Genomic DNA, 17,228 nt, shown 5'->3' on the forward strand with positions numbered 1-17,228 from the left:
ATGTTTGGAAGAAGGTTCAGTTATCCATAGACATGACTACAGGGCCCATCAACAGCCACTGGAATGACAACTGGCAAGAGAAAATCTTCCTTGGTTAATTTAATTTATCTTTGCCATCTGGCACGTTATGCCTATTGTTGGCACCCTGAGAAAAGTCTTCTCAGTGTCAGCAGGAGATCTCCCCTTCCTCTCTTTCCCTAACTCTTTCCTTCCCCACCCATCCCTCCCGCTCTAAAAGCAGCCTTACCAGTGCACTGGTGTAGGTGGGATCAGAAGTGTCATCCTCCAGAAAACGGGAGAGGCCGAAGTCAGACACCTTGCAGACCAGGTTGCTGTTCACCAGGATGTTGCGGGCAGCCAGGTCCCGGTGCACGTAGTTCATATCGGCCAGGTACTTCATGCCTGCTGCGATACCCCGCAGCATGCCCACCAGCTGGATCACTGTGAACTGCCCATCGTTTTGCTTAGGGGAAAAGAAAAGAGTCTGCATGAGAGGAGCAATTCACAGCCTGCCAGGAAAACAGACAGTAGCCTTCGTTTACACCACATTACGACACACCTATACCACAAACACAGTTAAGTCCCTTCTCAGAGTAAGAGTGTGGAGAGTCAAGAGCTCACGGGGGCTGGAAGTCACCCTCACATGTCCTACAAGCATCACTGCCAATGGCAGTTGTCTGATCTCTGCCACACCTTGCACAGGAGGGTTCAGAAGAGGCAATCTATTCCTATCAGGTGAATTCAACATCCAGTCAACACAGTGATTTATTCATTTCAGACTCAAACGTGTAAATATTTAGACAAAGCAGCTGGAGTTGAAGCCCTGCTGTGTAAAAGATCTGGCAGAACTCACCTCCATGTCCACAGAGGCAGAGTTTGTAAATGTATCTGTGGGCATGCATACACGTAGGCACAGCTGCATGTGTTCTGTCCCCAGCCGTACATCTACCAGTGTGCTGCATTTTGTCATACTGTATAACACATAACCTGATCCACCCACATTCACACCCTGGGAACAATATGCATTTTTATTAATAATCGGCGTAATTCTTGTTTTGTGGCCTGGTTACAAAGGCCTTTGGGCATGCATTTTTGTTTGGGTACACCTCACCCCTCACAAATCACAAAACAGCTCAGCTGTTTCCTCAGGGCGATGCTGTGTAAGATGCACAGAAGGGTCTGAAAGGCTAGATTGCCTGCGGAAGGGCCACCAGGCTAAAACATGCTCCACGTGCCTTTTGCATGTGCCTTTATGTAACAGCCCTCTGAAACTGAGTGGCACTTCTCTAGTACAAGTGAACAAACACGTGTAACGTGACAGCTCTTGTGCCACTTCTTCTCCTGAGACCACAGACCTCTGCAGCATGCAGCAGCTGCCCCAGTGCCAGGGGTTGCTGGGCATAGTTATAGTGGCACAGGGAAAGGACCCCCCCACTCCAGGCCTCCTCTGGCCCTTCTCTGGGCCTGTGTGCTCCTGGAATCTCATACCCTCAAGAAGGAGTCCAGTGAGCCATTCTCCATGAACTCAGTAATGATCATGACTGGTGAACTCTTGGTTACTACCCCCTCCAGGTGGATGACGTTGGGGTGGTCAAACTGCCCCATGATGCTGGCCTCGCTCAGAAAATCCCGTCTCTGCTTCTCTGTGTAGCCGGACTTCAGCGTCTTGATGGCCACGAAGATCTCTCTTTTGCCGGGAAGCTTGAGATGCCCACTGCACACCTCACCAAACTCCCCTGTGAACAGAGAGAAACAGGTAGGGCTTGCTGGCCTTTCAGACCTCTGCCTTCCTCCCTGAGGGACCCCGTTCCTGAGGGACCCCGCGAGGCACACCCCTGAACTGACCACTGCTTTGGATTTCCTCCCTCGCGCCACAGCAAAGGCCTCCTTCCTTCAGGTGAACCCATCCTTTGGTGAGGAGTGGCGGACACTGTGCACACACAGGAATTCCTAGTCTCCAGCACTGGGTGTCCTCCAGAGACCGCCATGTGGTGCTAGTCCAGGCAGGCTGGGGCTAAGTATAAGACCTCACTTAGAGTAGCTTTCCCACTAAACGTAAGGCTAAATCCTCACCAAAGTCTGAGAGCACAAAGGAGACTGTGCAGCTGAGGGCCAGCCAGCCATTCACAGTTTACCTACCTGCCCCAATCACTTGCTCAATTTTCACACACGAGATATCGATTTCTTTTGCAAATTCCCTGACAGCCTCATTGGGATCTTCGTAGGTAAATGGATCAATATAAATCTTCATCCCTGGAGTCACTGCGTAAAGGTGAGGGAGAGAGTCAGACAGACAGGCACAAATGGACAAACGGCTGGCATCAAGGACAAGAGAAACCTATTTGTTTGTGCACATGGGGTTGTGTGCACACAACTGTAGGCACATGAATGCATGGACAGGCACGTGTGGGCAAGTTTGTGTGTGTGTGCATGCGTGTGTGTGCTTCTGTGCACAAAGACGCACGTCCATGAGGTGGACCAAAATGCTGTTGATGATGAGGGTCTTTTTTTTTTAACCTCAGGAAGTTGCACAATCAAGGGTGTGAAGCAGACACAGCAAAGAAGTTTGAGAAAGAACATGCAGAGCCAGGTTTGCACAGGCCTGGCTTCTAATAAACATTGGGCCCACAGTTGGCACCCAACAGGGAGCTATTGGCCTTTCTATACTCACTTTGCTGGGCTCTGGCCAGCCCCCAGATTGGGAGTCCTGTAGAGAAGAGACCACAACTCACTAAATAAGGAGCCCAGCACAGAACCAGAGGCACAGCTCCCAGGTCCACGTGTAGGATGCTGGTCAGACCCATTCAGGCGAGCTGCTGCAGTATAAAGGCTTACAGACTCCCCGTGCCTTGGCAATCTGCTAACCATAAGCTGTAGCCTTCCTGCAGCAGTCACTGCTGGGAATCTGAGGAGGGACTATGCCTTGGATTGGTGTCTTGAATGACGATATGGCTAAAATGCACCCCAGGCCTGTTAACAGTTCATCTGGTGGCATCTAGCCTATTCCAACAGTTGTGAAGGCACAGCTATTAATGCCATCCCAGCCTGAAGCTGTCATGTTACACACCAGACCCTGGGAGAAAGTGTGAATGTATGTTTACACATGCAGCAAGGACTGACAAACAACTGAGAGTTGCATTTACATAATCTTTCTTGAAGACTGTCATTTTTACTGGTAAGTTATAGCAATGCAGCCAGAGCACTGCTGTTCAGGCACAGAGTTGCAGTTCAGTACCCTGCCTTTCGGAATATATTTCCAAGGTAAATGCAGAAACACCAGTGAGCCCTGTGCAGAAACATTACTGATTTTCTACATGCAAAACCATTTTCTGAATAAGGTCCGGGTCTGTACAGGAACAAGGTATAAAAAGGACAGAAATCCTGAAGCTGCAAGTATAATATAATGTAAATGATAACAGAGATATGAACAAAGCAGAATTTCAGTGATCTCTAGTGAGGGAGAAAAAAGACATTGGAGAGGGCATGCAGCCAGGGGTTGATAAGGAGAATGAGGGTGAGGCAGGCTGCATAGTGAGGTTGAAAGCAGGAATGCTGGGTGTGAGGGAGTGTCTTGCAGTGCATGGGTATATCAGAAGTGGCAGGCTGCAAGAAAGGGCATGTTTTGTATTGCATCTATTATAGATATAGATATATAACATTACAGATATAAAAATACCTATTGTATAGTTAGATACAATGCATAACATGGCGCATATATATATATATGTAAAAATATAGATAGATAAATCGTATCTACTAGGATTCTGGAAGCACTGGGATGGGCTATGGCAAAGGCACCATGAAGGACAGTGCTCCACAGCATGTAGGCAAGCTGGGGAAGGGGCCTCTCTGCTGCCCACAAACTGGGAAAAGCTCAGGAATCTGAGCAGCAAGATAGGGTGTGTTGGGAGGGGCTGCACAGCAGAAGAGTGTGAGGTTTCGGGGGCACACAGGAGGGTTTGTGTTTGATGTTGCAGGGGTCTGTAGAGCATGCATGGGTGCCCACTTCATGGTAAGCACCCAAAAGCACACAGGTCTGGAGAACATGAACTTTACTAAGCAGGGCAGAGACCTAGACCGCAGGGAACAGGTGAGGAGATCTAGATGATGCAAGTGGGGATCCAAGCTATGAATGTCAGTCTGAGCTTTGCTTCTGGGGGATGCAATATGCTGGTTCAGAGATGCACACAGCATGCTACAGAACATGTCTAGGAAGGGCATAGGGAACCAGAGGCAGTATTCAGCAGATGCATACTGAGATGAGGAGAAGAAGGGAGGGCAAGCGGACATAAGCCAAAGACACATAATGCAGTCCAGATCTGTCCAGTGGCTTCCTGAAGAAGCTCCACCTTGTTAGACCCCAAGGGCAGAAGCTTTCTTAGGGCAAAGATCAAAGGATCTGGCCGTGTTTGTTGGAGCCCTGGCCAGCACAGAGGTCCTCTTTTCTTCACATGCACACATGTGCCTGGCTAGAGACCCTGAGCCCTTCCCGCACAACGCAAGGAATGAGTGAACAGGAACACAAACCCAAGAGAGAGCGGACCCCCAGGCCTGGTGGGGGACCACGGTACGTACTGTGGCCACTGGTATAGTGCTGCAGCTTGTCAGTGTACTCGGAGTCGGCACGTTCAAAGCCCCGTCTTCTGGAAAGAAAGGGATTCCTAAGCACCGTGCACAGATTGATCGAGGCTGAGAAATGCGCTGTGGGGGCATCTTTTCCCTTCCTGTTTCCATCATCCCCACTTCTACCCCTGCCACCCTTCCTTTCTAATTGCCGTCCCCTCGCACAGCCCAAGCACAGCGGGCCTCTTGCTACCCAGCCCTGAGGCTCATGCGAGCTCAGGTAGTGCACTCAGACTGACCTACCTATTGCACACAATAATGATGATGACTACAGCAATGAGAAACACCAGTCCTGCTGCAGAGGAGCCGATGATGAGCGGCAGCTTCTCCTGGACACTGGTCTGGTACTCAGCTGACATGCAAGGAAGAAAGAATGCGTTACTGCACTGGTTACAGGGTGGGTAGACACTAATATATTCATCGGGGCCAGAGCCTAGGTCTGAGCAATGGCCTGTATTTGCATGGCTATTGCTAACATGTTTCTCGGCATGGATTTTTTCTGTGCTAGCTAGCCCTGTCCCAAGCATGACTCAAGTTGGCTGTGACGGGGATGCTCCCCAGCAGGAAGGCAGGATGGAGCTATCCTTTTTGGGTGGGAAAGTCAGTCCCATGGAAGCATGCTGTGCCTTGCTACTTGGCCTCAGGGCCAGAAAACTGGCTTGACTTGTCTTATTTAGCTGCACAAATTTGGCAAGTAGAGATCCAAAGCTGTATTTGTCATAAACATCTCTGCAGATGAACGTCATAAATTTTGTTCCCTGTAAATCCAACTGAATGGACAGGTCCTCACGCCAGAAAAGCATGGCAGAAATTGGCCTAGACTGTACGATTCCCTGCGTGGACCACCAAGCACTCATGACCCTCACCAGTTCTTGCCAGATTGAATAAATGCATGTGACTTGTCAATGCACCCTTGATGGGACTACCAGGAAGGGGACCAGCACCACTACCCGTGTATCTCCATCTTGTTCAAGTCTCTGTAGACCTTATTTCACGTTTATGCAGTGACAGCTGAAGACTTACCTTCAGTCATGGTCTGGAAATACATCTTGCCACTATACCGGCCATACCCAGCCACAGTACGTGCCCGCACTTGGAAGACGTAGATGGTGCCAGCTTTGAGGTTTTGCACTGTCACAGTGTTGGTGGGGCTCTTCACAGTTGTTGAATTTAACTCACTAAGATCCTGCCAAGAAAATACACATATGTCATCAGAAGAGAGAGCCCAGGCACTGGACCCTGCTCCAGAATCAGGTATGGCATTTCTAGAAGGAAACACAGAAAGAGACTGAATGGGTTGCACAGGTTCAGTGGCTGGGGAAACCACAGACCTGAACAAAATGTTCATTTCTCCAAGTCTGTCTGCCAGCAGGGAACTACAGAAGAAGGAATGTGAGTAATGATATCACTTGGCTAAATGCCACATCTCAGGAAATGCTCTGATGAAGGTGTTAGCCTCAAACATCAGGTCTCCAAGTCTTGAGCTCAATGGGAATAAGAATTGCTCCCCTCTTCTGCACCTACTTTCTGTTAGCACCATTCCTCACTCTGTCCTGTGTCTGATCCAGCCCCAGCACCCTGTCCATTTGATCTTCACCACCTTCCTTGGCATATGCCGGAGGTAAAGCCCACCTGAACAAAGGGTTTTGGTTCTCAGGAGAAGTACTGCGACCAACCCTCCACACAAGGCCTGCTTCACCAGTAACCATGGTTAAGACTTCAAACCTAAGGAACTGAAGACGAGCTGCGAGCGTGATTCCCCCATAAAAGGACACACACACGGAGGCACTGATTTCTAAATGACATTTCTGTAGCTATGTTGAAAGTGCTTATCCTTTCCTGTAACACCACCAATCTGGCAGGTCAGGTTGCCTTAGCAGGATCACTGGTTGCAACAGATCAGTAGCTGACAGCTCAAAATCTGCGCTGGCAAGTTTGCAAGGGAGTTACTGAGAACTACTAACTTCAAGTCACTGCAAAGGGCTCGGCAAGCCCAAGAAATCCCACCCAGCACAGACTTGCCAGCGAGGTGAGATAACCTCACTTCTCATGAGCAAGTAGGCAGGGACCGACAAAGAAGTCATGCAGACAGGGTCTGCACAACCCCATCAAGTGGGACCTGTGATTGAGGGACTTCTGTCAGCTGTGAAACTCCACTGGGGTGGCAGGGAGGAATTTCTTCATGCTACCATGAGATCAAAGTGAGACTCCCAGCAAGGACGGTGAGAAACACATCCGTTCCTCCTCACCAATGTCTTCAGCAATGGACTCCCGAAGGACAGAAGGTATTAAATAGGCAATCAGGCACAAGCCGTCCTCTTCTTGTGTTGAAGTGAGATTTCCTCACACTGTGGTGCAAGTTGTGCACTCTGTTGCTCTCATACTGCTTTGGCTGCCCTTGTTTTTGATGAAGCAAAAGTCAATGTAGAGCCACTCAGCTTTGTATGCTCCTTGCCTGGAAGGGGCTGTGTCATGCTCTTGTCTCAGCCCTCTCAGCTGCTGGAGCACAGGATGAGTTAGAGATTGTCTCAGCCACCACTGAATGATGGAGCTTGCCTTTAGGGCAGCTGATCTCCATTCTTTTCCTCTCTGCACACTGCTGCCCATCTGTTGACTTTGTTTTCACGTTCAGCCACTTCTGAGAACGGATCTGGTGCCCTCACTCACAAGCTGTTCCAGAGGATGCTCTGCAGCCAGATGCTGGGGTATAAGCAGCATTAGAGGCCCACAAAGAACAGTCATTCTCTGTGGTGCTGCATACAGCAGTCTGCTGCACCAGTATCTTCTTCACATTCATGGGAGAGTCTCGTGGCTCATGCTGGAGTAGAATTGCAAGTGCACTGGCATTTGCAAGATAGATTATGCTCATGACCTTGGTTTGTGCAGACTATAGCTGGAAAGCAGACAAAAGAGAACATTCAGGGAGTTTATTTCTTCTTGTATTAAGTTTTTGATTCAGCAGTGTTCTGGTGTGGGTAGCTGGTAAGAGAGTGGTCTGGCAGGAATGTATTTCTCCAAGTGTGCAGTCAGACTTGGAGGCTTGGAACTGCTGATGGCATATCACTCTGCAGCATAATGCACAGCAGCTCTGCAAATGCCTGAGATTCCACTATTTACAGTGTTCAGGAACAGTTTTATCCATGTAGGCCTGGCACTGAAGGTGCTTGGGTATCATTGGGGTGATTAGTACTTAGGCTAATGACAATGAAAAGCTCCAGTACAGGTACTTAGATTAAAAGATCAAGAAAAGATTTTCTCACACAAAACTTACTGTCTTGTTTGCCTGAGCAGGCCTCAACACTCCCTTGGACCTTTTCCCAGGGAGCCGAGGAGAGAAACAGGTCAGCAAGTGTTTACAGTTTTAGTGCCCAAGGGCTTGGATGAAACCTCCCAGGCCTTTGGATGGCATTAACGTGGTTGTTTTAAAATCATTTGTCCAACTGTTCGAGGGACCCTCATCCCCATAGACCCTCATCCAGGAGGACTTTAAATTGAATGCCATAGGTACGCTTACAATGATTTATAGGCTAGGAAAATGACATCTGTCTGTCTCACGAAGCTGTGTTCATGCCTGTGCTCTCTTTTAATCCCCTCTTGCAAGGAAAGAGCATTTACATGTCTCCACAGTCCCATAGCTGGAACCAGGGTGAGTGCAACTCCAGTATAATCACTCTCCTCAAACCTCGCTAGCACCTTCCATGAAGCCTAGCTGGATAAAACTTTCGAATGGCTTGCCAAATCTCTTATCAAACCCACTCTTTCCCTTTGGCATATTGCTCAGACATCATTGCTTCAGCAACCTTGTTCACTTCAGACACTGCTCTTTTACCTTTCTGAGCTTCTCTGGCATGTCCAGGGCATCCCAAGCGGTTTAAAGTCTATGGCCCTTTGCTGTTTATCCTACCTTGCTTTTCCAGGGCTTTTCCTGCTGATTTTAGTTGGAGTTTGGAAATCCTAATTCAAAATAACATACTTCTAACTTCCTGATAGATTTGATCTTGAGTCCTCATCTGATTCGCCTTCCTCTACGCCAAATCTAAGCAGAAATCCAAGGCTGATCTACAAAGAGTTTCTTGAAACACACACAGTCTGTGAAATGCCCAAAGGATTTGCAGAAGTGGCTTCTAATAAGTCATGTTTTATCAGCCAAGAAAAAAAAAAAGGCAAAGAAAAATGTCAACCAGCTTAATCTGGCAGACAGCTGCTCTGTGCGTGTCAACAGCAGCAATCTGCTGTGGTTCCTGAAGCAAACAGTGCCACACATACAAAGCTAGCCCATAGCTGGATACCAACTAATAACACGTCTGAAGTTCAGCCCCATTAGGAAGGATGCTCAGAGGTGGTAGGAGGGCCCTGCTGGCCACTCTGGGGATGGATCCACAGGGCCCGCAGCTCCCAGAATCTTCTGGGGTGAGAAATGAGTGTCTGTATGGATAGCAGCAGTCTGGGTGTTAGCAGAGAGGTTGTGGCTCTAATGAAGCTGCCTCTTCAACACTCAAGACACTATGCGATGGCAAAGGAGGAGGAGAGTTAGTGAATCCAGAACTGATCCACAGTAAAATATCCTGCATCCAAAGCAGTGATCAGCTGAAGCATTTGAATACATTGGCTGCTGCTGACTGCTACCAGATCAAATCTTGCGTGTGCAACTGGGACTTCAGAGTAAAGGCTAACAGAGTGGTTTACGGACATGCCTTCTGAGAATGACATACAACTTTGTGGAGATAAAGACACACTTTTCTTCTTCAACCAAAGCACTGGCAAAAAAAAAAAAAAGTTATACCAAGATGTTCAAATACCAGGACAGAGAGAGCTGCAGCAACAGTACTTGGGGCAGCTGGTGCTGTCCTCTCCGCCAGTGCCAGCACCCTCCCAGGAATCGAGTGCCAAGAAAACCATTGCACAAATGTGGCTTGGGCTGCTTGTCCTTGTGATCAGGGACAAACTGTGTCCAAATCTCTGACAACAGGGGGATTACCTTATACATGATCACCTTGTGGTTGGCTGCCAAGAGAGGCTACGAACAGCAGCTTCCCCTTTAGTCAAAAACTCCCTCTATTTACAGCTTCCCCCAGAAAACCAAGGGGAAGGGGGAGAAAGAAAGAGGATGAGATTAAGAGAAAGATTGGGAGAAAGAACTCCTTGAGATCATTCTGTGTGTCCCCAGGGAAAGGACCCCTCTTGCTTTCCAGATCTGTCTTGTTACTTTCTCATCCATCTTGCCACATATTCTGGGATCATTTCCAAGGGTCAAATAAAAGGCTGTGATTTATGCAATATAGGTCAGGACCTATTTAACAGCCTACAAAGAAGCTCCCCCACCTCCCCATTTTCCCTCTGGCTCTTGGTGATGAGAAAATAGGTCACAGGCAGGCAGTGGGGGGGATTAATCATTTCTTCCAGCAACTGCTGGGAAAAAAAAAATCAGTTCCATTTAATCATAAAGCTTTTTAATTAGTTAGTTTTCATTTTTAACATATAGTTTATAAGCTCTTGTGTAAGGGGGCAGACTCTTGGAAGGAGAAATCTCCTGCTTACCAGTCCCCACCTCCCCTGGGTATCACAGATGAAGTTCACCAGCCATGCAGAGCTTGGCAGGTCCTGGGACCAACATCAGCATGGTCTTCAGGTCCCTCAGCAGCCACACAGCTCCAGACCCGCAGGACAGCACTCCTCCATAGGGAGGAGGTGGAAGGGACATGCTCCTCAGGGATGGAAGAGTCACAGCTGTGCGATCCCTACACATCAGCCTCCCCCCGAGTCGCATCAGTAGTGCAATATGTTCCTTACATGCAGTGCCTAAGCATCAGGCAGGGTCACCTGGAACCACACTGGGCTCCAAAAGGTTGACAGCCAGTGCCACCCACATGGCCAGCTGCAGCGAGAGAAATAACCTCCTCAGTAGTGGTTAGACAAATGCAGTAGCCAGCGTATGCCCTTTGCGCCACCTCCTCTCCCAAAACCCTGCAGCTGAACCCTGCCAAGGTCCTGCAGTACCTTCTCATAATATTGTAGCTCGTAATCCAGGATGACTCCATTGGGTTGGTCAGGCTGAGACCATGAGAGGGTGATGCTGTCCACAGTGCGGCTCACCTGGTGCATGATAGACACAGCTGAAGGAGCTGGAAGAGAGAGAGAGAGAAAGACCTCAGTCAGATGCTGGTGTGGACGCGACCCATATCCCCTCACTGGATGCAGGCAGGCGTGTTATTGCCATTTGGAGCTACTGAATTTTCTTCCAGCAGTGGCAGGGCTCTCCAAGTGTCAGGAGTTCCCGGATTCTGCTGTTTAAAGGGAGCAGTTAGGGTTTCCACTGATCAATAAGAGTTCATAATTAGAAACCATGTAGGGGAGCATCTCTAACAGCAAAACTGGAAAGAGACCATTCCCAGGCAAAACGAGCCTAGGTTTGGAGCAAACAGAGCCTTATTCCCCTGGAAAAGTTCTACAAGCCCAGTAATATGCAATCCCCCCTGCTTGCCACAGAGAAGTAGGAGGTTTTGTACTTTTAAATTTGCACAGAGAAGGTTTATAAGGCACAGACAGATGCAGGAAGCAAGCAGCTTCTCTCCTCTTCGGTATGCTGGGTCTGCAAGTTGAACATGCCCATCAAGGGAGGTGCACACAGCAGCCTGAGCATGCAACATAAACCTGACCTGACATGCTGACAATGGTGAGTTCTCTTCCTCGTCAGAATGCCCTGGAAATAGTACACCCACAGACTTTTCCCACCAAGTACAACGGGACCTTCCAGCAGCTCCTCAGACAACCCAGCCAGCTGTCCACCCCTGGCACTGCCCTGCGCTGCCCATGAGGCTTGACACATGGCTGGAACATTTGAGCCATTCTGATCCTGTTTGCTGTGGACCAGGGCAGGTGAACAAGCAGCCCGGACTGCTTCGGATCTGTTTAGCTTGGGTGTTGATTGCAGAGATGCCGCAGCACTGCAGGTACCATCCTACAGCTCTCTGCCTGTGCTAAAGGAGCTGACACACGCTGATGCTTGTGCTGACTCCTCTCCTGTGGCTGATACCGGTGAGCTGAGCGTCCTTGCCCACCCTGCACCCAGACTGCTGGTGGCACTTCCAACACAGCCTCCGCTGATGTTAGACTGGAGGCTACTCCACACCTCAAAAAGCAGCAAACCCAGACTTGGAGAGTGATAACTCCAGCACAGTGTCAGCCCTGGCAAGCCTGACACAGCAGGCTCAATGCATCAGCAGCTTCAGGGCAGAGGGGAAGCCTCAGGGGTGGGAGAGGACTAGAAAGTGGTAGTGAGAAAGCTTCCCCATCACTCACGTTCCAGGCCTGTTACAAATGGGTGCAGAGAGGCTTGCACTCAGAAGTGCTTTTACCAGGTCCAAACCTTTCAATATTTCACGGAAGAACGACCCACTTGACACCCACTCCGAGAAACAGCTTGGAGGAGAGGCGCAGAAAGTAAAGCTCACCCACCTCCAGCCTGGTTTTCCTTGGCATCATGAGCAGTGACTGAAACCATGCCAGCTGAGGATGTGCATTCACAACAATAGTAGGACTGCACTGACTCAACCAGCGTGGCTACAGCCCAGTTCTTGCACTTTGCTATACCAAACTACAGCTGAGATGCTCCTCTCAAAAAACACCAACAAAAGCCATTTTTTCTGATCCACCACCTTTGCCACTTCACTGCTGGTTCGCTGGATTTAGAACACTGCATCTACCAGTCTGATCAAAGTGCGTCTGTCGAGGGGAACAGGGGGGCAGGAGTGGGTAAAGCAAAATCTGCCACCATGCCGCTGCACCACTTCCCTTCATCTGCCCTGGTTGCCCCAGTTTTGAAGAAAGGTATAATGGTGGGTCAGCCTCAGCAAAGTATTGGTGATCTCTGGTTTTGTCCAGCAATTATTAAAACTGAATGAGGGCAGAGAACAGATGCCGAGGCCAAAGCATCACCTCCTCCCAAACTCCAATTCCTCAATCCTTTTCTGGTCAAACCTAGGCTTTTGAGACACAAACTCATTGCTCACCAGTCCCTGGTGATGCATCTCAGAGATGATACTCTCTGTATCACCTTACACCTTCTCTTTCTTCCTGATATACAGTGCATCTTCCTTCCCTCCTTATTGCCCCAGTCCCACTACTTCTTCAAGGCCCAAATTTACAAACTCCTGGGATTAGTTTCTCAGGCTGGTGCTCAGATAAAACACAGGTAATGTTTCTGGGGCCTGTCAGCTGGTGCCAGAACTTGTTTTTCACATCAACACAGATTTCAGAGGATATCTGCAATCTCCAAGAAAGCACTTCTCCTGGTGGAGAAAGACTTTGGAAAGAAGATGTGACCAAGCTACGGATTGCCCTGCAGCAGAGATTGGGTTTTGATGGGGATGAGTACACAGCCTGTGGGCTCTCTCGTACATCTGAACTGCACGTGGTCTGCGAACTGATCCCACAGTCGTACACGCTTTCCCAGGACAGAAGCCATGTGTACCCAGAGCTGTCCCACCACAAAACTGGGAGGTGATCATGCCCCGGGAATCAGACACAGGTTCAACGGTTGACCTTGCAACCGGAGAAGGCATGCTCTTCTACTTCCATGCATTACCTGCCAACCTGGAGGGGCATGGCTTTTGCAAGGCTGCTCCTGCTTCTCCAGGCAATGCTGAGGACGCTAAAAAAGATAACAGCTAGAGCAGCATGTGTGTAGATCACTTGTGACCCCCCCGTGGCCCAGATGCCTGAGTACTTGGTGAACATGTGCTAGTGCTGTGGTTTAACCCGGCAGGCAGCTCAGCATCACACCGCTGTTTGCTCACTCCCCCTGTAGTGGGATGGGGGACAGAACTGGAGGAAAAAATGTTAAACTAATGGGTTGAGATAAAGACAGTTTAATAGGACAGAAAATGATGGGATAATAATAATAATAACAAAAAATAATAATAGAATATACAAAACAAATGATGCACAAGGCAATTGCTCACCACCTGCTGATTAACGCCCAGCCAGACCGCGAGCAGCAGCAGCACTCTCCCAGCCAACTTCCCCCAGTTTTATTGCTCAGCATGATGCCGGATGGTGTGTGGGACATCCCTTTGGCCAGTTTGGGTCAGCTGTCCTGGCTGTGTTCCCTCCCAGCTCCTTGTGCACCCCCAGCATCCCCGCCGGCAGGGTGGTATGGGAAACCAGAAGTCTTTCACTTAGAGTAAGCACTGCTCAGCAACAACTAAAACATCAGCGTGTTATCAACATTGTTCTCATCCCAAATCTACGCCAGCTACTAGGAAGACAATTAACTCTGTCCCAGCTGCAACCAGGACACCTAGCCTGGCTCACAGAGTTAAATGGTGGGGCTCAGTGCTTGCCTAGTCCAGTTGAGAGACATTTAAAGCCACTTCTAAAAGGGCACCACAAATGCTGTCATACCTTGAGATGCTTCACACAATGCCCCGGGAGCTTGTGAGAGATGGTGCTGCAAATGGGGAATCAAAACTTAAATACAGTCTCAAAAGCACCCCTGAAATTTACCTCTGCTCTGTTTTGGGAACAGCAATGTATAGTCCCTGTGCTGGCCTCCTGCATATATGGGAGTACACCCAAGACCAGAAAAACTGTACCCAACAGCAGGATGCCATGAAATAAGCCTTAATGAGGCAAATACACAACATCTTAGGGTGGAGGCAGGTGAGATGAATGACTACAGCAACTTCAGCTCTCTTCCTACACCTGGGGTGAAGGTATCTCAGGATAAGCAGGAACCTCCACCATCGCATCTTCTCAGTAACTGTTCTTGTTATCAGAGACATCAGGAAAATGTCCGATAATAAAATCACAGAAATAATCAGGTCAGGAGTGACCTCTGGAGGTTTCTAGTCCAAATGGCTGCTCCATGATGAGTATCATAGAATCACAGAACAGCTTGGGTTGGAGGGCACCCCAAAGATCACCCAGCTCCAACCCCCCTGCCATGGGCAGGGACGCCACCCACTAGATCTGGTTGTCCAGGGCCTCATCCAGCTTCGTCTTGAACACCTCCAGGTATGGGGCAACCCAGGTATGGGGCATCCACATCCTCTCTGGGCAACCTGTGACAGTGCCTCACCACCCTCTGAGTGAAGAATTTCCTCCTAACCTCTAATCTAAATCTCCCCTTGTATAGTTTAAAACCATTCCCCCTTGTCCTGTCATTATCTGACTGAGTAAAAAGTCCCTCTCCATCTTTTTTATAAGGCTGAGCAAAGATAGCAAAAGACTCAAAATATCTAAGCTGACTTTCCTGAACTGTTGTTTCTGAATAAGCTACACAGAGGTTACTTCCATTGGGTTTCTGAGTGTTTCAAAGGAAAGATATAACAAACTGCAAAAAGGAGAAGGACAAAAAGAAAAAAAGTTTTTGTTCTTTCAGCCTGCTTTGTGCCAAAGTACTACCCAGAGAACAGCTGGGCTGCTAATGCCAAAGATTCAATGGCAGCACTTAACCTGGCACTGACGGATCCATCACCTTATTCCATGAACAGTGACTTCTCTTTTGTTGCCTTGTGACAACAGAGTGACCACTTCCAGGTGCAAGCTTTGCCCAGTGCCAGACACTCCCTTAACCATTGTAAGGTTCTCCCTTACTCATGGGAGGGGTTTGATTTCATGCGGATGCTGGAGAAGGGACCTGCCCTGTGACACATAAAGCAGATCAAATTTGGAGCACCCCAGGTCTCAGAGCCACCATCATTTCGGATGTGTAAGCAGGGGCAGGTTTGTCCTGCAGGTGCCTCCAGGTGTATGCATACAGCAACAATCCAAAATATAAACAGCTGCATTTCCACAGGGGGAACCTTTCTTTGCTTGATTGAAACCCTTGGACCCCACATCACTGTGAGGCAAAATGAATAATTCAAGTCCCTGAAAGGCACTTTTCTACATCATCGTTATCTGGTATGGCCTCAGATTCTTTGGATGCCTCTTAGCAGAGCCCTGTGGCTGGAGAAATAAACCGTGCCAAAACCGCTGCTGGAGTGTAAAATATGCTTAATGAAAATCTGCTGATGTAAAAAGGCAGATGACCTGTCCCCTGCTGTAACAAAACCTGCAGTGCGTCGTGAGGGGTGGCAGCAAACACCTCTCGTGTTATGACCTCCCTGGTGCAGAAGCATGGAGGAATGTTAGGGATACTTCTACAGACTTCACCCTAAGCATCTGTACTGCCACACAACACCGAGCACAGCCAGATCCTCATCTTGGCCGGGGCTTGGAGCTTTTGCAATTAATCCAATAGGCTGGATAATATGGATGAACTGGCTTCCCTGGCTCAGGGGCAGCTCTGCCTGTAAAAGAGTCTGCATAAATCTACAGAGGTGTTTTTTGGTGGTGTTTTGTTGTTGTTTGTTTGTTTGTTTTTATGGCCCACACACAGTGCAAGCAGCTGCCTGAGTTCACTAACTGGAAACACATGAGAAGGACAGGGTTCAAGACATACTTCTCTCTCAGGTCTTGACAGTAGAGCCACGTACCTGTAACCTCCCCGAAGGAGAGGTATAACCACTGAGTTTTGCCAATACTGTAATGACAGCTAAACCAGCAGTGTCCTCACCAGCCACCCCAGTCTAATGCTCCAAGAGCATGCCTGGACCACAGAGCTCCTCCTGCCTTGAGCAATGCCCCTTGCAGTCCTATGGTGAAGCGTCTCTTGGAGCCGGGACATCCTTCCCTCAGTGCTCTGCCCCTCTCACTTCCTACCTTCCTGGCTGGAGACACCTGAGACTGGAGTCAAAGTGTGGATGGAGGATCTGAACTGGATTCCTCGCCACCAGCAGGCTGGACTGTAGCCCAAAGCAAAGAGCTCTCACCGCACAGCATATCAGGACAACTGCACTGGCATACTTCAGGAGCCTTCATGGAAAGATTGGGATCATACGTCCTGCTTGACTGACCATCTTCAAAGAAAAGTCAAACGCCTGCTGGGGCGGAAACATAAAGTCATAACTTGATTTGGCAACAGAAGCACCAGAGCCACAAGGCCGTTCAGTCCACTGAGTATTTAACATTTACATAAGCAGTGGAGCAGCTTCAATAGCACAGAAGGCAATGCTTCACGCACATGCAAAGGTTAGTCTTTGTGACTTAGACCCACCAGTGTCAAGGTGGGTCTGAAAGACATCCTGCATAAGCACTCAAACTTAGAAAAAGGGAAATGGGCAAGGAAAGGCCTCCTTTCCTCCTCTGTCTGTGTTTTGTACCATAGACGTGCTGTGGACTAAGTTTGCCAATGAGAAAGAAACCTGGCATCATGGTGCTTGGTACCTCCCAGGGCAGTGTTTCTAGCCTACGTTATCAGCTCAGGTGCCTTACTTGTGTATAGCTGAAGCTCAAGGGACCTTACTGGGGACACAGAGGAACCAGGTGCCTCCTCACCTCGCAGAGTGGAGCTGTGAAGGCTGAAGGGTGAGACATTTGCTTGTTGCTGAAAATGATAAGTCCACCGTGCCTCTTGGGAGGTTTTCCTCATTGTTACTTGCCATGTTCTAAAATGCATATTTTATTTTCAGGTTGAAATTTATGGACTTCAGCTTCCAACTGCTGGATCTTTTCTTCTTGTGCTAGCTTTGTCACCATGAAATTGAACTGAAAGATCATTA

The 17,228-nt window shown here is 48.8% G+C and overlaps 1 protein-coding gene across 2 annotated transcripts in view; it reads right to left on the reverse strand.

Annotated features, from left to right (window-relative positions):
• EPHB2 (EPH receptor B2) overlaps window positions 1-17,228 on the reverse strand; it is a 135,327-nt gene that overhangs the window by 19,775 nt on the left and 98,324 nt on the right. Inside the window, exons 6-12 of one of the 2 annotated variants that reach the window (XM_066981888.1) lie at window positions 10,621-10,745; window positions 5,647-5,809; window positions 4,867-4,975; window positions 4,576-4,640; window positions 2,140-2,262; window positions 1,489-1,736; window positions 248-463 (exon numbers count right to left, since the gene is read on the reverse strand). In XM_066981888.1, coding sequence (XP_066837989.1) covers window positions 248-463; window positions 1,489-1,736; window positions 2,140-2,262; window positions 4,576-4,640; window positions 4,867-4,975; window positions 5,647-5,809; window positions 10,621-10,745 — 1,049 coding nt within the window. Of the gene's footprint in view, window positions 1-247; window positions 464-1,488; window positions 1,737-2,139; window positions 2,263-4,575; window positions 4,644-4,866; window positions 4,976-5,646; window positions 5,810-10,620; window positions 10,746-17,228 lie in introns of both variants that reach the window. The other variant, XM_066981887.1, reaches the window with a different exon arrangement.

Source organism: Anser cygnoides, chromosome 23 (genome assembly GCF_040182565.1).
Source record: "Anser cygnoides isolate HZ-2024a breed goose chromosome 23, Taihu_goose_T2T_genome, whole genome shotgun sequence".
In the NCBI taxonomy this organism is placed as follows: domain Eukaryota; kingdom Metazoa; phylum Chordata; class Aves; order Anseriformes; family Anatidae; genus Anser; species Anser cygnoides.